We start from the raw sequence: 22,208 nt of genomic DNA on the forward strand, positions 1-22,208 counted from the left end.
GCTCCCTTACTGGAGAATGAGATGAGAAACAGCTTTGTAGTAAGTTTTTAAATCAGGAAGTATGAGACATCCAGCTTTGTTCTTTTTCAAGATTGTTTTGGCTATTTAGGCATCTGTTGAAGTTCCATATAAATGCTTCTATTTCTGCAAAAAATACTGGGATTTTTGATAAGAGATAACATTGAATCTGTAGATAGTTTTGGGTAGTACTGACATCTTAAAGACGTCAAATCTTCCAATTCATGAACATGAGGTGTCTTCCTATTTATTGGTGTATTTATTCTCTTAAGGCAATGTGTAGTCTTCAGTGTACAAGTCTTTTGCCTCTGGTTAAGTTTATTTTAAAGTATGCTATTCTTGGTGATGCTATTATAAATGGTGGACAGCACAATTTTTAAGGAAGAAAGGCATAACATTAAGCCATGATATTCATGACTTGGTGCCCTTGCTTTTGTGGGCAGCTGAACTAGTAACAGATCTTTGTTTAAGGAAAAAAAAAAAAAAGAAAAGCCAAATAGCTTATGTGCATTTGAAAGTCAAATTTCAAGTGGCTAATTACTTATTCCTTCTTATGTTCCATGAACAGAGCAGCCTCTTTTCAATTTAATTCAAAACTAATTATAAAATAACTTTTGCTGATTTAGGGTAATTGCCCACATCATTTGTAGCACCTAGAACAGTGCTGACACATATAGGTGGTCAAAAATACAGAGGATGAAGAATCATAAATATTTAAAAGGAAAAAAGAGACAACAAACGAGGCTAGAATTATTAGATTTTATTTTTCCCTGGTACTCTTAAAACTCAGCTTCACCAAGTAACAGGCCAGACTTCTGGAATAACAACTCCTTCCTGGGCTGTAACCCTTTTCAGGAGACAGAAGTTATCAAATAGCGTTCCAGGATGTTTCCACCTCAGAATTCTAAAGCAGTTACAGAATCGTATCTTCTTAGGTCTTAATTCGAATCAAACAATCTAGACATACTGTAACGTAATCAAAAGAGCATATACCATTTCTTTCCTTCTCTTGCTGAATGCATTTCCCTCTTTTCCCCCAAAGGGTTTGTTACTAAGAGATGTCTAAGTATTGTACTTTCCAAGAAACCGGCCTACCAGTTCTGATTCCTAGCTTAGAATAAGGGATCCTTTATTTATTAAAGAATTTAATGAATAACCTGAGCTAATTATTCTCAGCCATGGACAAATTAAGTTTGTTTTACTTTATACCTGACTTAGCTTTGCTTCAAATCTTCTACTTGCAAAAGTCAAACCCTAGCTTTAAAAGTTCTAATTTCCATTATGACCCAGAGAGGAATGAGTGACTGGGGAAGACAGTTGGCTTGTTTTGCAGTAGGAGACTTTGAAAAGGGCAGATATTTACTTTTGAAGTCATCAAGTGAAAAAACGGCAAGTGTTCCTCCTCCTCGTTCTGATAATGAAAACACTTGTAGCCAGGACTAGAAAAATTCTGGTCCTAAAACTGTAATATATTATAATATTGCTTTAAGTACATTCAAAATTTATATTACTCTTTAATACTTTTTCCCTGAGTTTGGGTTCACAGTTTGGTAGAGATACTTTAAAGAAGAGGTAGTCAGTCGGGGTAAAGAGGAAACTTTATGTGTAGCAGCACCTGGGAAAATATGTAACACCTGTCATTTCAATTTTAGGTAACATTTATCTTTCCCCCTTGAATCTGCAAATAAAAATAGGGGGAGATGATCATTTTCCTTTTTATCTTCTAAGGACCTTCTCTCCTTTCATATCCACCCCAGTATTATTATCACCAGTCATAAAAATGAATAACCTCTCCAAAGACATGCTATAAAATAAACACTGCAAAGTGGGGTTGTTCAGATTTAGCAGAGAGAGGCTCAACTGAGTAACTTTTATTCATATATTCATTAGAGAAAACGAGCAAAATTTCTGGCACCACCAACCACTGCCTCTTCTCCCTGGACCTGGTTTATTTAAGTCACTCTTAATTAACCCTTGAGTTGATTCTAACATCTGGGCTCTAGGGGATCCTGACATCTGACACAAGTAGAGACATTTTGGTCCGGCTCTTGGCCTCCAGTCTTACGATGGGCTGGTGGAATACTTTTTCATCAGATTTGTGTGACAGGGATTGCAAACTCGCTCAGGCTTGATACTTGAAGGAAGAGGCAGTTCGTTTGTTGAGCAGGCATTACAGAAGGTTCCTCTGCAGTTCTCACACACATTCTATAAGAAGAAGGGGAAGGCAGGTGGGGAACAGAAGAGCAAGGCATAAAGATGCACAGGATATAAAAGGCCACACATATGATAAATGCTCAACGTCTAGTCAAGTACCTACTGAATGTGTGCTGTGTGCCACACGGTATCTGACCAAACACAGTCTCTACAAAGAAGCACACAGTCTAGTTCTTAGAGCTAAATGAAGAGAAGCATTTCCACAGAATTCAAATGAACAAATACACAAATTATTTCTCTTTAGAATACTTTCACTTACTATATTCACTTTAAGGTGGGCTAATTCTAAAATTAGTTTTAAAGTACCAAAGCATAGGCAGGAACCTTGCAATGGGTTGGGTAGCCAGCCTAAGGTGAAAGCATTTGCTGAGCATGATCTGAAAGTAGAATTCCTAAGACACTGGCGTGCTTAATGCCTTCCTGTGATGCCCTCTCTGGAAGCACATCCTCTGGAACATCAGTGCAGCAGGAGCACAGCTTTCTGCATCCTGTTTATTGGGAAATCAGTCTCTTTATTAAGCATTTTGAATCTTTAGTGGCCAAGCTGAGGGACAGCACTTCGGTCATTCTGGCAGTGTCACTGGTAAGGCTGTGATGGGGTGGTGCACACACAGTTCCAAGGGCCCCTGTATAAAGGCTGTGAAGGATAACTGCCCCCATAAATAATGCTACTTTTCCTCAAACAATTCATCTTCCTGAGGGTGCCGTGGAGGGAGGGTGGTCACTTTTATTTGAAAGCTTGAGAGGAATTTTTCTCTGACATGTTGCAGTTACTTTGAATGGCTAAGAAAAGCCAGGATTAGACTGGCAGCTTCTTCTGCTTTGGAACACATTTTTCTCATTAAAACTTTCAGTTCTATAAAGGCAGTTCATCTTTATTTGATACTGCTAATTTAAGACTAGGTCATATTACAAGTTTGCCTGTTAAAATGCAGCATGATCACAAATGGTGGTATGTTTCCTTTTCCTCTCAGTACTTGTTTCCAACACTCATTAGTCCATAGCATTTCTCAAGCATCTCCTATGAACTGGGCACCGTATTTGATGCTGGGGGACCCTACTGTAGCGAGCAAGGCACAGAGCTGGCTGTCAAGGACACTTACTCTTCCTGAATGCTTCCTTCACTCTGCCGACTCAGGATAACACACTGGGAGGGCCCTCAGGCGGAGATCCTTGAGGATCCGAGGGAAAAACAAGTGGTTTGGTGGGGAGAGAGCTCGTTTTCCTTTCCAAGGCTGTTTTCCCCAAATTCAAAGAACCCTCCCTCCCAAAACATGTCTTAACTGTTCTAAGCAGGACGGAGTTCTAGAAGGAGTGTAGACTTTGTAGGCAAAGTCATGCTGCATTTGAGCTTTAAGTAACTGGGAAAAGTCCTTAATGCCTCTGACCCAAGGTTCTTCATCTGTGAAACGATGGCACAAAGGACATACGCTTAAGAACAGGGACCTGGTCTACACTGTGTTCATTCTTCTTTTTCCAGCAGATGGAATAGCACATTCCACACAGTAGGCGCTCAATGAATATTTGTACATTCATGTTTATTTTAAATTATATAGTTAATTTGTATTTATTTTAATGGGGGTTTACTGACATGACTTAATAGGGCTGAAAAAAATAGGTACATACCAACTACTTGCTCCTCTTACTTTCCTCCCCACGCCCTGCACTCTACACAGGCCGCCCCTATTAGCGGGCGGGGCTCGGGTGCAGTGGGCGTCCCTATGAAGAACCTGTTCATTTCTCACCACCGTTACCTTTGTTAGGCTGCAGTCTTCCTGGCACAGCTGGCATGTCTGGGGCTTTTCAGAGAGCAGCGGCTGATCCTAAACCAGAGTGAGCCAGTTAGTTTCCCTCAGCCCGGGACATTTTTTCAGAATATGCATTTTTTAGTTACACAGTATCATCATACTACAGACCACCTGGAAACTGAAGAAACAGATTACATATAGCCCCACCACCTTAATACAACTCTGCTAATCCTATCATTACCCTTGGAGCTCTTTTAATTTTTACAATAAAATAACATGCGATTTTATTTATAGAAAGAAAATTCAAGTATATAAGCGTAAAAAATTAAAGAAAAAAAAAGCCCCATTCCTCTTGCCTTACTCTGTCATCAAGAATGGGAAGGAGTAGGCTTCATTTTCTATCCTAATAGATAAATGACAGGGTGACTCACACAGAGTAGCATTTACTGTCTTTCTCATGGGGTTGTCATATACCACTATATTTATATTTCTCTGCTGTTTATGTTTGCTTATTTGTAAGTGATCAAGAAGTATTTTTTTCTCTCCATTTTATGTCAGGGAAAACTAAGGGAAAGGGAGGTATGGTGAGTCCCCTTAGGTCTCATAAGTATGTTAAAGAGAATCTCAAATGGGAAGTGAAAACTGTTTACTTAGTAAATTGCTCAAAGGGCTGTGCTACTTCCAGTGAGAATTTCAGGCAAATGCATGTTTGTTTAGGACATCCTCAGAAGGATGGACACAGAGGCCTGAATGCATTCATCTACCTCCCTTGCTGCCTTGTTTACAGCTAGGCATGGTCTAGCCAACTCTATAATTTATACAAGATGTTTTAGGATAGGAGACTGTTACCTGTTCATCCACAGGGTGAGACTGCAGCCTACAATGGGAAATTAAGAACAGTAACTAATAGCAACTTATGTTTCCTTTATCATTTCAAAAGCACAGAAAATCAACACCGTGATTCTTTTACATTGTTGGGACCAAAGTAATTATTAATGTCAACATCCAAGGGGAGGAAATCTTAGTTGTTAAATCTATTACTAGAATGTGACCCTTGACCTATATAATGGTTTCTGTTTAAAAACAGACTGGAGTCATATTTTATGTTTCCTTTTTACTACCAAGAAAATAGAGATTATGTTTTCCAACCTGCAAAACTCCCACTGGCTGAGGCCATACGTTGTGATAGCTTTTTTTCCCTATCCACTATTATGGAAATCTACCCATTATCATATGTCAGGTATTGTCCCTTCTCCCAAGTATTCTTAAAATGTGAACTTTAGCAAATTACTTAGGGAAACGGTGTGAATGAGACTGTCACATGAGTACCCGTTTGGGTGGAAGTATTTCTTCACGATACCCAGCTGAGCTAGCCCTGATTTTCCCAACTTGGAACAGAACTCAGGAGGAACAGAACAAGAGGAGGAGCAAGGCCCACTTTCAGTTCTGGGGAAAATGCACCACAGATCTAGCGGTTCCAATTCTCTTTGGCTGAGAGGCAGTGTGACCTCCAGCATGATCGAGTTTTCAGCTGTTTCTTGGGCCACAATCCCAGGAAACCTGGGTGTATCTTAGGATCGTATTTCTGGCCAGGAGAAGCCCTGAAGTGGCTATTAAGTGGTGCAGAGACAAAGGACTTGAAAGCAGAAGCCATGATAATAGAGGCAACTTGGACCTCTCTGTGTGCCTCAGTTTTCTCATCTGTGAGGCAGGAATAGATGGTTAAACTTTTGTAAGGAGAATCGAATTTACAAGGAGACAATGAATGTGACACACTTTTTAAGCTGCAGAGCGCGGAGGTAAGGCAGTGCACTCGTCCCTCTGCATCCTCAGGTTCTGCATCCAGGGTCGCTCAAGTCCCCAGGTGTGCAACCCACGAATCAGCGAGCCCATTATACTCATTGTGCTCAGCCATTTTATACAAGGGACTTGAGCATCCATGGATTTCTGCATCTGAGGGGGCTCCTGGAACCCCCGATATTGAGGGAGGACTGTACTGTCTTGTATTTTCAGGGCCTAAAATCAGAACATGGCATGTAAGACCCTCCTAAATGTAAGTGACTTGACTTTAGTCTAGAGCGAGGCTCCCTGAAGGGCCCCCTTGAACCTTGGTTAATTTTACAGTCTAGTTCCTTCCCATGGCCTGTGCTAATCTGTAGTGTTAGACGGCCTGTAGTTTAAGGCTGGTCTTGAATCAGACTACGCTCTCTTTGGGAGGAAACTTAAAGGTTTTGGCATCGTTCTGGCCTTGGAGGCAAGGAAGGGCTGTGTAACATAAGCACCTGCACACTCAGCCTCTGTTGGACTGAGTGATTTATCTTCTGCAGCCTCTGGTTTTACTCCAGATGACACATTATCTCATCCTTAGGGCATCCAAGGCTGTTCAGGTACAGCAGCCAAAAATGTATGCTGTACAGGTCTCTCAAAACCCCTCTGTGGTATCTTTCCTTGATAATCATTTGATGATCATCTTTTTGGGGGGGTTGTTGTTATTATAATAGACTTTAATTTTTAGAGCAGTTTTAGGTTCACAGCAAAGTTGAGCAGAAAGAACACAGATTTCTCATATATTCTCTTGGATCTCCCACCCACCCCCTATGTCAACATTCCACACCACAGTGGTACCCAATGTTACAATCATTGAACCTAAACTGACATATCATAAGTCATAGTCTATCTTAGGGTTCACCCTTGGTGCTGTACATTCTATGGGTTTGGATAAATGCATAATGACATGTATCTGTCAGTATAGTGTCATACAGAGTATCTTCACTGTCCTAAAAAATCCTCTGTGCTCCACCTATCCATCCATTCATATCACCTAACCCCTGGCAACCACTGTCTCAATGGCTTTGCCTTTTCCAGAATGTCATATAGTTGGACCACCTTCATTTTTAATGCAGTGGCATTATGTAATATTTTGTTATATTTCTACCTGCTAAAACAATTGTTAAAAGTCAACTTCCGTGAAATGACCCCCATGCTCTTCATAGTAAGCAAATGAGATGAAGAGTTCAGAAAAAGGAATAAAGATAAACTGTTTGAAACCCTTAAAGGAAAAAAAAAATAAGGGAAATTAGAGGCTTTATTTGAAACATAGCTTCCTTTCACTTAGCACTTTGCACATAGGTGGAAACATGCTCAGGTGCACTTAAGAACCTAAGAAATTCTATGACTTGTGCTTTATTCACTTGTGCTGCTGACCCTGTAAAGATCAGCTTAGAAATAATCTTTAAGTGACAGCGGATTAACCAGGGAAGTCAGGACAGCCTGATCACCTTCCTTCTAAAATGGACTAAATGGGTTTGGTTTAATTTGTGTTATCTAGAATGTGAAAATGAATATATATATACTCATATATGACTGAAAAATTGTGCTCTGCACCAGAAATTGACACAATATTGTAAACTGACTATAACTCAATAAAAAAAATTTGTTTTATCTAGTTTTTTATTTGTTCACTTCCCCCTTCAAAATGTCTTTCTGGAATATTAATACTGCAGATCACTGTATGGTCTGTGTCACTGCTAAAGCACATCAGAAGCTCCCTTCCCTACTACCCCAACATAACTTTGTATCTTAGTTAATAATGCTTTTTTACCAAATACCTGTGGCTTTCTTCTAGGGGCTTTTTTAGTTTACCATTTTCCTCTTGAATTTTGTGCTTCCCATCCTGCCAAAAGAAAACAGTCCCAATTTATTAATTATTCAGAATGCTAAACAATGACGCTGCTACAGACATTTTCTTCTGTGTTGTCTTAGCTTAGGTATAAAGCTAAGTAGCTTTTTTTTTTTTTTTAAATTAGGGAAGGAATTTAACTTTCAAGATATTTTCCTTCATTCTTTGTTCTAAGTAGTTTCTTAATACATTCTCAGAGTTTACAACAAATGATTTTCAGAGTAGATATTTTCTTTAATTATTGAGATTCAAATGAAATTCAGAATGTATCCTATTTACTTACAAAGTGGGCTCAAGGTATCAGTTACTTCTTAAGAGAAAAAATAAACACCCACCCCTCCCCCCAGCTGAGCTCTGGACAACTGGTGACACCAGGCATGGCTGTATCCAGCAGACTGTGTCACCCTCTAGACACGCAGCCAAGTAGTTGCCTTGACAACTTCTACAGCGTATACAACTCAAGGGGTTTTCTACTCTGAATGACCAATGTAAAGTTCCAGACAATGTTCTTAAGCCCTGCCTGGGCCATTTCTAGGGACAAAGTCTTTCTGTGGCACACACACTGCTGTCTGCTCTGAACTGCTTGCCCATCAGCCTCCAAAAGCAGGACGCATGTTCTTAGACCACTCCTGGAAACCCTTGCATTGCAGGCAGATTCAAGATTGAGAAATCTAAGGCGTCATTGGAAAAACAGGGTAAGATAGGCCAAGATTTTAAGTAAATCTCTGCAAGCCCTTTGAAGCAGATTTTATGTTTGCTAAACTAATAAAGACAGCCTGCCACAGAGAGAATGGTACTTTGCACACGTTAAATCAGTGGTAATGAGTACTATGTAATATGTTTCCATTTACCACTTTTCTATCCTCCAGCAAATTAGCAGCTCACTCTCTAGAAATTTTAAGTAAGAAGTTTATAAATTTGTCCTGCTTTGTTATATATAATATTTACAAAAAAGGTAATTTTTCCCCTTGTGGTTTGTCTTTGACAGAAAAAGTATTTCATGCTTTCCTGATTTATTATTTCAAGAGGCTGGCTTCTGTTTCCTGGGTCCCAGAGACGACCTTAAACCAATTTTAGCTACTTCACCACTACAGTCTCTCTCCTGAGACTGTTCCTGCTGTTTAAACCACTCTACATTACTTTCTCTTCCCCAAGCCTAGCTCCCTCTTTTTCTAATTTTCCCAAGAGAAGTACCCTGAGTATGCTAAAACTGAAAACTTCATAATTTGAAAAAGTTGCACAGAAGCAAACCCACATTTAAGACAATTCTGTTAAAGGGGGATTCAGGGTTGGGGAGGGGTTACTATAACATATTACTAAAAATATTAGCCAGCAGAAGTCCAAGAAACAGTTATTTTTGTTAAAATACCAAAATGACCTTACTCAACAAATTGAAAGGAATAAGAGGGTAACTGGAAATCATGGTTATTGATCCCGTTTTCCAAATGAAATCAAGTTAGAGGGTGTCCCGGGGGCACTCAGAATCGAGCGTCTATGTGTCCACTCCAGCTCTTGCCGGCCGTCTACATACTCGAGGCCTTAGCTATTAAGCACTTGTTCCAGGCGAGAAAACGGTCCAGCCCATCAAGGTAGCCTCTAAAACTTAAGTAAATGAACAAGGGAATAACAAATATTACCATTTTGGGTTCTTGCTTCTGGGAACCCTTCCCTGGGCTGCTCCTGTGGTTTTGTAACCTTCTTTCTCTTTCCTGTTTTAGTTCTAACTCAAGCTGGTTCCTGGGATAGGTAGGAGAGGAAAAGGGTGAAAACTTTGATTTCTGTACTCATATTTTCTAAAGAATGACAGACCCTTTTCTTAGAGTTCAGTAATTAAATTTTAATACTTGATTAATAAAAAGTTACCAGATATAGATGGACAACCAGGTTTTAAAGTACTAAAATATAATACAATGAAACCAATAGCTCTAAAATACATTCCGGGGGGAGTAGGGGGAAGGTATAGCTCAGGGGCAGAGTGCGTGCTTAGCATGCACAAGGTCCTGGGTTCAATCCCCAGTACCTCCATTTAAAAAAGAAAGAAATAAACAAAACTACCCACCCCCGACCTAAAAAAAAAACAAAACCCAAAACATTCAACATGTTTAATCCTCCTTGGATGATTAAGAATGTACTTCGGAATCTCCCAGTGCCTGAGGGGTCACCACTTTGAGTATCAACATTTAATATTAAATCTTAATGAAGAGTGTGGTCAACTGAATGACAATTAGTAGGACTTACTATACTGAAAGATAGTATTTACTAATGTTTAGCAAGATACAGTATGAAAGTGTTGACACCACAGTCCCATTACATATTAATTAGCTGGTCTCTCTTTACAGTTATGTAGTCAATCCCCAGCAATACTCTCCACCACTAGCGTCCTTAGTAGCCATGTGCTTTTATATCCAACAACACAGTCTGATTTGTTTGAAGTCAGTGCTTTAGGTACAGAAGCGAGTCTCATCTGAGAGAGAGTATAGAAAAGTGGTTAAGGGCTTGGAGTCAAAGTGAAATAGGCTTTTAATTTTGGGTGTTACCACTTACTAGCTTAACTGTGAATTTGGACAATTTCAGCCCTCAAAGCTTTAATTTAAATGAGGGCAACAGGATCACCTACAAATAGGTGACAGGGAGATGTTAGGAGAGAATGCACATGAAATGCTTAGTAAAGTCTTTGGCACATGGTAAGACTTCAGGAACTCCCAACTGTGATTATTAGTGTTGTGTCGGCTATTAATTCTCTTACTCCTCATTTATCTGGGATCTTGGGTTCTAATTTCCTAATTCTTTGATGGTAAAGGATGTTGACAAGATTTGGGGAATGCTGATGTATCTGAAGCTTTCTGAATTCTAATTCTGGACAAAGGGCATGGGAGAGACAGAACGCACATAGCTGGCTCAGGAGACCCCCTTCTGATGCTGTCAGGCCTTAGCACTTCCCGCAACCACCCAGCCCGCTACAGCCGCCCTCTCTTCACCGCTGCCTGGTGAGCTCCTCCACTTCCAGCTGCAGACTGTTGATCTTGTCTCCGAAGTCCTGCTTGAAGAGCCGGTTGTCCAACTCAGCAGACTGGCGGCCTCGCTCAGCCTGGCGCAATCTGGATGTGAGCCATAGGAACTTGTGATAAAAAACAAAAGCCATGGTGGGGAGGAAGACCAAGTTCACAACACAAAATAAAATAACCCAAGGAAGAAGGCAGGGAGAGACAGAAAGAGGGAAAAAAAAAAAAAAAAAAACAACTTTGCAGGACACAGGAAGAAATTATAGGGGAAAAAAGATGACGAAGAAACAAATTTGTCCAAAAAAAGCAAGATGCAGGTGAACCAGGCAGAGGAAAAGTTGATTTTCCACTTTTTTTTATTCTAGTACTACAGTTTACAGCCATTAGATGATAAACAATAAAACATCACTTTTTAGAAAATCCATATCCAAAGCCAACCTCAAGTACACAGTAATTAAAGTCAAATCTACTTTTTTGTTTGTTTTTATTTCCTAATAGGCTTGGTACTTTATATTTCTATTTTACACTCATAACTGGAACTTGCAAATGGGCAACTACCTTCTTATAGGTGGAATTAAAACATTTTTAACATTTTCCTGGTCCCTTCCCTAAATCACACATTAATATTAAATCATCAGACATTATACATCAACCTTTATTCAGGCTTCGAATTTTTACATAAAGAAAAGCCTCTGTCAGAGTTTGGCCATCTCTTTCCTTTTCCATTTCTACCGAGTGGTGTGTGACAAACAATTCAGCACTGGGCCTGCCTAAGCTTCCTGCCCAGATTCTCTGGAAGATTCTGATGAATGTTTTCTCCTACATATCCTATTAACTTTGCACCTATAAAGAAGCATGTTCGAAGGTGAAGTATCTGGGGCTGCATATGATAGAATTTGGAAGCATGCTATGTGTACTCATTAAAATACTTTATTTTGGTGTTTGAGTACAACCTCCAAATGCTTATAGAAGAGGCAACTCATCACCATAAAAGGTTGATGAAGTAAGAATAGGTGCAAAATTATAAGGGCTAACTAAGTTTAAAAGCACAGGATCTTCCATGAGGTTGGTCAGATGCTCTTTGACTTGACTTTGCAAAGTCAAGTCTGCAAGGACCTGGAAAAACACACATAAAATCTATCTTACTCTCTTAATTCTGGTTTTTCCAAGAAGACAGTAAAGAATTTCAAAAGCTGGAAGCAAAGGGGCTATCTTTGACCCCATCTAAGCAGCTGAAATGCTGCAAATCCTATCAGAATGAGAAAAAAGAAAAAAATTTTGCCAAGATTTTTTGAAGGAATATAGGCTTATGTAAAGCCTGTCCCCCCTAAATCAAAAGTCATTAAAAAAAAATCGAAGTATTTATAGGATTATTACAATGTAAAGCCTGGAAACGGTTAGATCTGTGGTCACTTAGGAATAAAAGTCCCACTAATTACTGTCTACGGACACCCACTGGGAATCTTTATTTTTAGACTAAATAATAATAATAATAATGAATATAAGTTTGTCAATTTCCTACTCTGAAATGGTTTTCTAATAATTAGACTGTTATTTTCCTAGAAACTTAAGCAAATCTCCAAATGAACAAAAAGTAACAGAAACTCTTAAATAAATGTAGCTGGCAAGAAACGAGAGGCAGGAAGCCATCATTCATGTCTATGCCTTGTTGTCTTTACTCCAAAAGGAAAAGCAGGATAGATTTGAAAAATGTGTAGCTTTTTTTTTTTTAATAGGAGAGGAGTGTTTTTAATTAGAATTGTTCTCTCTGAGCTACCTCAACAGGAAGTGGAATTGCAGGAAGATGGCAGAGGTAGAAGATGACAAACATCAGAGGGTTTTCCCAAGCTTCCACATTATTGTGTTATCATAAGTTACCTAACCACTAACTTTATCCCTATGACTTTAAAGAAATGTAAGGACGCTGTTTCCCCCTCCCCAAAGTCACTAAGGCAAAAAAGTTGCAAGCAATCTTGGCTACTGAGAATAGAACTGTAGTGAAATACTAAGTACTTGTCCTTGGCTTGGGGATTAAACCTAGGTAACGAAAGTGAAAAGGGGTCACGGCCTAAGAGACACAGAGCTACTTCAGAGCCCGAGACCAACAGTAGTCACCTCTCATCACATCGCAATGGCAGAACAGGCTCACGGACACAGACATCACACCTAAAAACTGGTATTGTCGGGGACTGGGTTGTAAAAGCATCGATCATATATGTACAGAGCTTCAATTCCCTAGGATTTTTTTAATGGTGTGTTTATTTTATTGGGCAACTCAGAAGTAATTTCTCAAAGTTCATTTGGCATTTAATGAAGAATTTATGCTAAATTTTCTAACTCTGGGGAGAAAATGAAGAAGGAAAAATAAAAACACAGCCTATATGTCAAACTTTTTTTGTTTTTTAAGTCCAGTAAATTCAAAGTCAATTTTTGGTGCCATTTTATATAGAATCAGAGCATAAATGCAATAACTTTCTGATTTCTTCCCTTTACGATTAAGTTGTGACATCCAACTTGCGAGGTGACCAGCTGCAAAATGCCTAATGATGTTTTGGGATCAGTTTGTTTGCTGCACTATTTAAGGTCTTTGCCTGTTTCACCAAATCCTTTTCACTATATTAATAAAATAAAAAATAAAAATGAAGTGAAAGGGGAATGAGAAAATGAATAAGTAGGAAAGACAAAAATAGCAAGAGAATAAGTCAGCTTAATCCTTGAAGAGATAAGTCATTACTTTAGGTCTGTTTGTTTTAAATGCCAAGACAAAAATCCATTGAAAAATAATCTGACATTTCAAAAACATAATTTATGGACAGTAAAGTTGATTTTTTAAATCATAAACGTGTAACTGCTATGAGCAACCACTTAGATAGCTTCCTACTTTTTTTAAACTTTTAAAAAAGCTTATTTAAAATTCATCTAAAATCAGCCAAACAAGAAGTTTCAACCTTATTCACTAATTTGCAATTAACTTTTGAGTTAACGATAATATGGGGTGCTGTTCAGGACCCCCCTGGTAAAGTACCATCTGAATAAAAGAAGCCATCCACTCGTCCATTCATTCACACTTCTACTAAATGATTGCCCTGGACATTCAAGGTACTGTGACAGATTCAGTGAGGGAACTTAAAGGATTAGTTAACTAACCTCAAGGAACTCACACTCTCATCAGATCAGTTACACATATTAAGGCTTTATGAGGTGAGGCCGAAAGTGAGAAGTGCTATGAACATACGGACAGGTATAGCCATGAGACTATGGGAATTCCAGCAAGGACAGACTGGCAGTTTATTTTTAGCCGGGAAGAAGTATCAGAGGAAGCTCTGGGTAGGTGGCATTTGAGCATGAACATAAAAAATGTATCTGGAGAACATGGGAGTGGGAAGAGGAAGGGCATTTCTAATTGGTTAAACTATTAGGAAAGATATGTCCAGGGGCCAGTAAGTAGTTTAGCTTTGCTCAAGAGCAAGAAGGGTGAGCAGTGGGCGTTACAGGCGGCAGCACAGGCTGACAACACTTAATGACCGTGGCTCATTCAGTCTCGAAGTTTCAGCTGAGCCACCAGGAAGAGAAGAGAGTAGCACGGGGAGAGGATGTACTCTGGGCAGACTGAGTTGTGGGTACTGGTGGGAACAGCTGATCAGAGGGTGAAAATGCAAGACTGGGCTCCAGATGGAGGACAGAGCTGGAGACTGACAGATCTGAGAGTTGTGGGTGGGAGGCGACAGTGGGAGCCTTGGAACTAACTGTTCAGGAGAAAGCAGAGAAAAAAAGGAGATGAGAGAGGAGGGGAAAGGGGTTACCGTGATCAGAAGGGCCTTCAGCACCCCTCCACTGCCCAGCCCCAAAGCCTTCAAAGACTTGAGTGATGAGCAATAAAATAACACAGTCACAAACAGATTTAAAAGTCCTTTCATCCTTATAAGTACCCCCCCTCTAACACATGACACTGAAATGTTTTTAGTGATATCTTAAAAAACATACAGTTTAATTGGCTTTCTTTCTACCAGCATGACTGATGTTAAGCGGGTAGAATTCCATATACTGTTTGCCAAACACACGTCACACTCTCGTCACTTCCAGTACGCAATGTCTGAAGTGTTTCACTAAAGAAACAGCACTGTTACCTTTGTTCCAGTTGTTTAATGGTAGCAGCCATCTGATTAGTCTTCTCTTCCAAGCGACTGTTTAGTTCACTTTTCTGTTTTACTCCTAAGTCTGAACTCTGTTAGGGAGAAGAGTTAGGAGTGATGTATATATAACACAAAATACTGAAACAAATCACACATGCCTTTGCAACCTAACGGTAAGTGGGGAACAGAGAAATGGAAATGCCCATATATTTGTATATGGGTTAATTCTCAAATGGAGGAAAAAATAAGAAGAAACATTTAAAATTAGTATTGTGATGTGCAGTTTTGTCTCAAAAATCAACATCAGAAAGTTCATTAATTTACCTGTATAACTCAGTTGGCAGGTTAGGCTGGAGAGCAGAAATTATCCTACAGGATGAAAAAGAGCCCCTTGCCCCATTACAATGTGAAAAGTGACCGTGGCTTTCCAGAACAGCAGTCCAGGACCCTACGATGGTCTGATTCCTGGAGTGGTTTACGTGACTCTTTCCTCTTGTATGTCAAGTGTGCTTCTAGAGAACAAGAGGGCAGAGGGAAGCCCCGGGACTTCAGAGAGTCAGTGAGCCTGTTCCTCACAGTTCTCTTACCTGCAGCTTAAAGGCAAGTTCATGTTTAAGGGCCCTGAGGTCATCCAGCTGCTGCCGCAGAGACACCAGGGCATCCTGCTTCTCGCAGACATCCTTCTCCAGCATCTTCATAGCCAGTTCCATCTCCTGCCTCATGCTGATCTGGATCTCCAGTTCTTTTTCAACATCCTGCCCCACAAAGAGAAACAAACTGCTTACTCTCTCCTTCCTCAAGTAAAAACCCTAAAATTCCACAGGAAAAGGCAGACCAAAGCTCTCAGGTCTGAAATCTGGCAAAATAGCTATAAGCTGTCATTCAGTGCAGAGACATTAGCAACAAGAATAATAACAATTAGGATAATTACTGTAACATTTATTCAATAATGTACAAATCTGAAAAGCTTGGTAGGCCCCAGGTAATGCTATTTAATATGTCTAAAATACATGCATCCTTGAGGCACTTCATTAGATATTCAAATAGACAACTGACACCATGTCCTATTATAGAAATATACATAAAGTGTTACAGCAGTCAGCACAAAGTGAAGCTGCCGGAATTTGGAGGCTGCTGCCATTTTCAAAAGCCCAAGGAACCCCAGAAATACTTTGGGTCCCCAGGGTAACATCTCACTTACTGGGAATGGTCAATATAGCTGACTGAATTTTTATATTCACTTACCATGAAATCCCCTTTTATTTCAACCATTATTACTGCAACATTATTTGGATGATCAGAGGTACAAAGATCTAAGGTTCTTCCTGCCCAGGGCTTATCTAGAACCTGTCTCCTTGCTTGGTTCCCTTCCTAACAAACATTTATCTTAATGTGGTGTGAGAATGCGGAAAACTCTGTGTAAGATTTTTTTCACTTGCCACTTAACTGAGGCACTCCTCTGTACAGAGTTAGCATAAAAGAAAACAAATCAGAATGCTCCTTAAAATGCTGGCCTATAGTATTCCTAGGACCTTCCTTATGGCAAGTATATTGAGATTGAATCCACAAACACATAGAAGGAAAATGATAATTATTTCAAGTTGTTATTATTGTTAAAGTAACATGATAAAATGACCTGAAGTTCCGTTTTATGCACTGATAGTTCGTGGTAAACTGTAAATCGGGTCAGTGCTTATTTTCAGGCTTCTCCCTATTCTTAGAGACATTATTGGCGGCGATTATTTGGTTGTCATACTGTCTAAATTACAGGAGGAGTTGATGTACTAATACCATGGGTGCATTAATACACTGACCTTTGGGTAAAATCTATTATAGGAGAATTATTCCTTATTATATATCCTTATATATATGCATATATATATTCTTAATTTCCAAAAATATTTTAAGACTAATACTGATAACACGTTTCTATTTATGTATAAGAACAAGAATAAACTCAGAAATAACAACTAAAAGTAAAAGAGTACAATTCTACATTAATGATTCTTAGTAAGGAGAGAGGAGAGGTCTCCTGCCCAGTCCAAGGAGACAGATCTTTGCAGGGGTAAGGCTGAAGTAGGAAGGGAGATATCTAATGTTTTTGCAACATGAACTATAAAAGTAAAAAGAAAATAAAAATAAGGTTTGGCAAAATCCTATTGGCTGTTGAGAATATTCAGAAAATGACTGAGGAAGCATTATAGGGAATATGGGTTATAAGAAAGAGAAACAACTTTATAGGATTCATAAAATCTCTTAGAACACCTCTGACAGTCTTTTGTCTAGGAGAGAAAGCCCCTAAGTCAGCTGTTAGGTTTTAATGTGTTCCTGAACTGTCAGAATGTGGGCAAAGTTTACCAGTCGTAGTTGTGTCTCCTCCTTTAAGTGCTTTCTTGCTTCACTCAGTGCTTGCCCTTCTGAAGTTCTGTCTGGCTTAGGACCCTTGAAAAGATAAATAAAATAGTACATATTTAACGACTTAAAGAATCTATACGGCTGGCTGACACTAGCACTGCTATTCAGTAAAGAAAATGATCATACCTAAGCGCATATGAGGTTGAGCGAAGCCAACAAAGAAACTGAAGAGGTTCACTAAGTTAAAAATTCTTAAGCTGAATGGGAGATTTCTTCTCATTTTATTTAAAGTTCTAAACAGTTTACCAAACCAAGTGGTAGAAGTCTTAAAAATCATCCTCTAAAAACAAAACAGCATTCACTATACACTATAAATTGGGCCAAAGGTTCAAATGGTAATACTGTCCTCCTCCAGAGATCTCACATCTGGTGTCTCCGACCATCCACCAGATGATCCAACCAACCAGAGATCAGAGCTAAAGATGAGCAGCTCACCAGAAAATTCTTCAGAGAAGACAGTTGTTTTTTTTTTTTTAACAAACTCCACAAATTAAACTGAAACATATTACTCATGTTTGTCCCCACTCAGAGCCTGGTTATTAGTTTTTTAAAAAATGTATTTATTTATTATTGTATTATTTAATTAATTAATTTAAAAAAATTTGGTGGTGGGGTGGAGAGAACTAGATTTGTTTATTTTTAGAGAAGGTACTGGGGATTGAACTCAGGACCTTGTAAATGCTAAGCACGCACTCTACCACTGAGCTATACCCTCCCCACCAGGAACCATTTTAATAACTGGATTTCCGCATTCCTAGGTCACAGCAGGTTAAAAGCATGAGGATAAGGAGAAGGGAGACCTTTCTAGAGAGTAGTGCTAACAGCAGTAAGACGTAAGAGATGCCAGTGAAATAAAAGGCAGAAAACCACCCACAGTAATCTGGGAATATTTAAGTACAGGTGCTAGAAGCAATCAATTTCAACAGCTCCCTAAAGTAGCACCACGGTAATTCAGTACAGAGTTGCCAATGTTGATAATAATGATCTTCAGTCATCATAAAGGGCTAAATGTGTTAAGTTATATCCTCTACTTAAGAAGGCTTAGAATTGTGCATACATAAAAGGTTTGCAAAATATGTTTAGACATCTATAAAAAGTTTGGCACTTTAAGGGACCGAGTTACCCAGAAAATTCATTTGTGTAGTAACTCTTTCCTAGTGGTATGAGATAAACACTTCCTGTAAAACAGTAACAAGGTCTAAAAATAATGGTATATTTAATATAATAGAATACTTAAATACAGTACAAATCATTAGCACATAAAAACAAGGAATTGAATTCGATTGTTTTCTCGAAGTCCCTAAACAGATACGGGTGGTGGTGAAGCCAAGGAGTATCTGCCGAAGAGGAGGCACCGCCCTCCCATCACCTTCATCATTCATGAAATTCTGCACGGAGTCTAGTGAGAACAGTGCACTGGACATATGCAAATGCTCGCTGCTTCCAAACAGTTCTCTGGAGGTTCCCTTTCTGCTAACATACTGACATGCTCTCTAGGAATACTTTACAAATCCAGTAAGATTAACCTTCCGATTAGATTCCAGTATGTAGGAGCTTTCCTCTTTAACTCGTTCCATTTCTTCTTGCAAGGTGATAATCCTGTTGTTTGCAACTGCAAGCTGTTGACAAAATGTGAAAAATAATCTTTTATCTTTCTTTTATTAACAGAGGGTAAGATAATTCATGATCTGCTAGAACATGATTTTCAGGCTTAGATATTTTTAGAAGGAAGGAAATCTGTCTATAACCCTGTAAAAATGTTCTTGTAGGGAACTTAGGAGAAATACCTTTAAGGATAAAATAAAAAGCCTCTCCTGCTGCTGCTTTTTTATTAAACTTTTTTCAGTACCAAAATGTTAACTTAAGATTGTTTACCTCAAGGGTGTCCTCATGGATAATTATATTTAGTTATAATACCTATTTCTAAAATGTTTACAAGGTCACCTCATGCCTTGGGATCCATCTTACAAACCCTCCATAAAACCTTTTACAGATGATTTTTTAAAGGGTAAAGAAATGAACTCTAAAGTTCTCACTTTAAAAGATGCCACTAGGCATTGAAGACATTTTTCATTTGGGGGCCTAAAGAGATAAGGTAATGTTATGAACAGTATATCACTAAGGGAAACACATCTCCATTTCACACGAGAGAAGAACCAAGCGGAAACACTATCCTTCTCTGCACCTACCCAGCTCAGTTTCCCACAGGGAATGGAAGGTGCCTGAAGGAGGCTGGGAGAGGAACGGAGCCAGTCCCTCTCAGCCGGGCCATCTGCCTTCTTGCCTCCACGTGGTTCCTCGTCTAACGTGTCAGTACAGAGAAGCCAGGCTCAGGCACGATTTACAGGCAGTGCCGGCAGCCCACTTCTCTCTGCTCCACCGGCCTTGTGAAGCATAATGAAGTAACTCTGGGCAGGTGGGTCTGCTCTCTAGCGCCAAGCGCGCCCTCAGACTGCTTCTGCCAAGGTCTTACCATCAGAGAAATGTTAGGAATGACGACTGCAGATCCAAGTGGGCTTTCTAAGTCAGCTTTACCAACTAAAGTGGATGTTTACCTATCTGCATCTGCTCCATTCTTCTCACTTTGTCATATTGGTTCAGAACTCAGGAGGGGAAAGAAGGTCTTTTTTTGTTTGTTTGTTTGTTTTTTACTGGTCCCCTTAAATCCAAAATAGATGGAAATGAGAGAAGGTGGACCTCATTAGGCTTATCTGCTCTTTATAAAGTCTATGCACAGCACTTACCTATCTCTAAAAGTTTAAAGTTTCAAAAAACTAAATCTTACTGGTAAAATAAATAACTGAATGAATGAATACACTAATACTGTTGGTAAAATAAATCCAGGTCAAGAGAACAAGTCTTGTGACTAAAGGAATAAAATAATCAACTGCATTTACTGAGTACATATGATGTGTCAGGCACTGGTCTAGGCCCTTATGTATTAAATCATTTAATTTGCACAAAAATCTTATTATTGTTCTTATCTTTATTTTACAGATAAGTAAACCAAGGAATAGAAAGAAGCTTAAGTAACTGACCCATAATCAAAAAGCCAGCAAGTGCCAGAGCTGGGACACGAACCCAAGCAGTCCAGTGTTGGAGAGCATGCTTAACTGCTATGCCCCATTGCCTCCATAGAATAGCAATAGAATCACAGTAGAAAGTTTTGTGCAGAATATTTCAAAAGGCTTGTGGGATAAAATGCTAACGGTCATATCCATAAGTTAAAGTTTTAATATAATTTAAGAATCTACATCCAAAAATTAAGCCCACAGAGCCGAGTAATAAGGAAGGTGTTGTAAAGTTATAACAATGAAAATGTTCATTCTGAAAAAAATCTGATTAGATGGCATTTCCTGACTAGGGTTTTAAGTTCCTTTTTTTATACCAGTTTTTTTGAAGTATATTTGATTTACAATATTATATTAGTTTCAGATATATAACATAGTGATATAATATTTTTATAGATTATACTCTCTATATGTAAAATCTGTAGATTATAAATGTTTATTATATTATAGCCTTGAAGGTATTATAAAATATTGGCTGTATTCCCTGTACTGTACATTATATCCTTGTAGCTTATTTATTTTATACATAACAGTTCACATGTCTTAATCCACTACCCCGACCTTGCCCCTCACCACTTCCCTATCCCATTGTAACCACTAATTGTTCTCTACATCTGTGAGTCTGTTTCTGCTTTGTTATATTCATTTGTTTCATCTTTCAGATTCCACACGTAAGTGATAACATACATTATTTATCTTTCTCTGTCTAACTTATTTCACTAAGCATAATACCCTCCAGGTCCACCTATGCTGCGTTTAAGCCACATTTATCTCACTGTATGTAAAAGGATAGTTATAACTAAAAGAAAGAGAGAAGATAAAGCCTTTGCCACCTGAAAATTTTTACTTAAGGTTTTTCACAGAAACTAATCTATTCAATCTAATGCTGTTGAAGAAAAAAATATGCAGCTCAGCCTTTGTAAGCTGGGGAGGAAATATATGAATCAGAAGTAAAATATGAGGTTATTTTTTTATCCTTGTTTTAGGGACTTTTCTAAGAGTTTTCACATATACATTCTTACCTGACTTTCAGGGTAATTGGAGGCTAAAAGGGGAAGTGTAAACACCCTAAAGTGCCAGTGAGGGAACTGGGCCTCCTGCAAGTCAAGTGACTTACTTGCTCAGGAGCACATGACATGTAAGCAGGAACTACTGGTCTTCTGACCAGTGTTCTTTACATTATCTGTCCCATCACCCCAGGGAGAAAACAAAACCTGTGCAGGTAGGGAGCTTGCCAATCTGGCACACAGAAATCAATGCCTGGCAGGTATAAATCTTTGTCTAGCTCTGGCATGTAAGTGGTACCTAAAGTGTTTGTTGAACAGATATGATGCTATCTGCTAAACATTACCTCCAGGCTAGCCCAGACAAAACACACAAAAGAAAGCAAAATACCTGAGCAGCCCAGGTTCTATGCCTACAAAGTCCAACTGGATAACTGACCCCTGAGATAAGCCAGCTGGCCATTCTTGTCAGAACAAGGAGCCCTATAGCAGGTATTATCTGAAAAGTCAAGTCCTTTATTTTCAAGGCTCCAGAGAAATTATTTTCCACTAATGTACATTACTAAATTCCATAAGGCAATCAAAGAACTTCCAAAACACTTACCTCCTCTGTCAGCTTAGTGTTGGATTTTTCTAATGCATCCACTTTTGCCTGAAGGTTGTTCACAGTAGCACTATCAAGAGAAGAAAAAACATAACGGTCTCCTTTGAGAAACAGAATAATATCCTGTACTTTCTTTCAAAACACCCATCATACTTATCATTCATTGTTTACTGTCCACAATTCTTGACTTTCAGGCTCTAAGACAGCTTACAAGACAATATGTATCTTACCTGCTACATCCTTGGCATTGAAATTTGTATTTACTAAGTATTTGTTGATGAAATAAAAGAGCTGATGCACTACACTGTAAACTTCAAGAT

General features: G+C 38.9%; 1 protein-coding gene across 13 annotated transcripts in view; it reads right to left on the reverse strand.

The window, feature by feature from the left end:
* Nucleotides 1-763: 763 nt before the first annotated feature.
* The window catches only part of RUFY3 (RUN and FYVE domain containing 3), a 74,912-nt gene continuing 53,467 nt past the window's right edge, over nt 764-22,208 (reverse strand). For 4 of the 13 annotated variants that reach the window (XM_032458495.1, XM_032458521.1, XM_032458515.1 and 1 more), the window contains 10 exons: nt 21,889-21,958; nt 18,736-18,828; nt 17,153-17,236; nt 15,382-15,549; nt 14,789-14,886; nt 10,638-10,757; nt 9,297-9,396; nt 7,589-7,653; nt 4,830-4,857; nt 3,756-4,055 (listed from right to left, as the gene is read on the reverse strand). In XM_032458495.1, the coding sequence (XP_032314386.1) occupies nt 3,816-4,055; nt 4,830-4,857; nt 7,589-7,653; nt 9,297-9,396; nt 10,638-10,757; nt 14,789-14,886; nt 15,382-15,549; nt 17,153-17,236; nt 18,736-18,828; nt 21,889-21,958 (1,066 nt within the window). In that variant the 3' untranslated portion in view covers nt 3,756-3,815. Of the gene's footprint in view, nt 2,224-3,335; nt 3,405-3,755; nt 4,056-4,829; nt 4,858-7,585; nt 7,654-9,296; nt 9,397-9,475; nt 10,778-10,999; nt 13,275-14,788; nt 14,887-15,381; nt 15,550-17,152; nt 17,237-18,735; nt 18,829-21,888; nt 21,959-22,208 lie in introns of those variants that run through there. The other 9 variants (XM_032458562.1, XM_006188680.3, XM_006188681.3 and 6 more) reach the window with 6 other exon arrangements.

Source organism: Camelus ferus, chromosome 2 (assembly GCF_009834535.1).
Source record: "Camelus ferus isolate YT-003-E chromosome 2, BCGSAC_Cfer_1.0, whole genome shotgun sequence".
Classification (NCBI taxonomy): Eukaryota; Metazoa; Chordata; class Mammalia; order Artiodactyla; family Camelidae; genus Camelus; species Camelus ferus.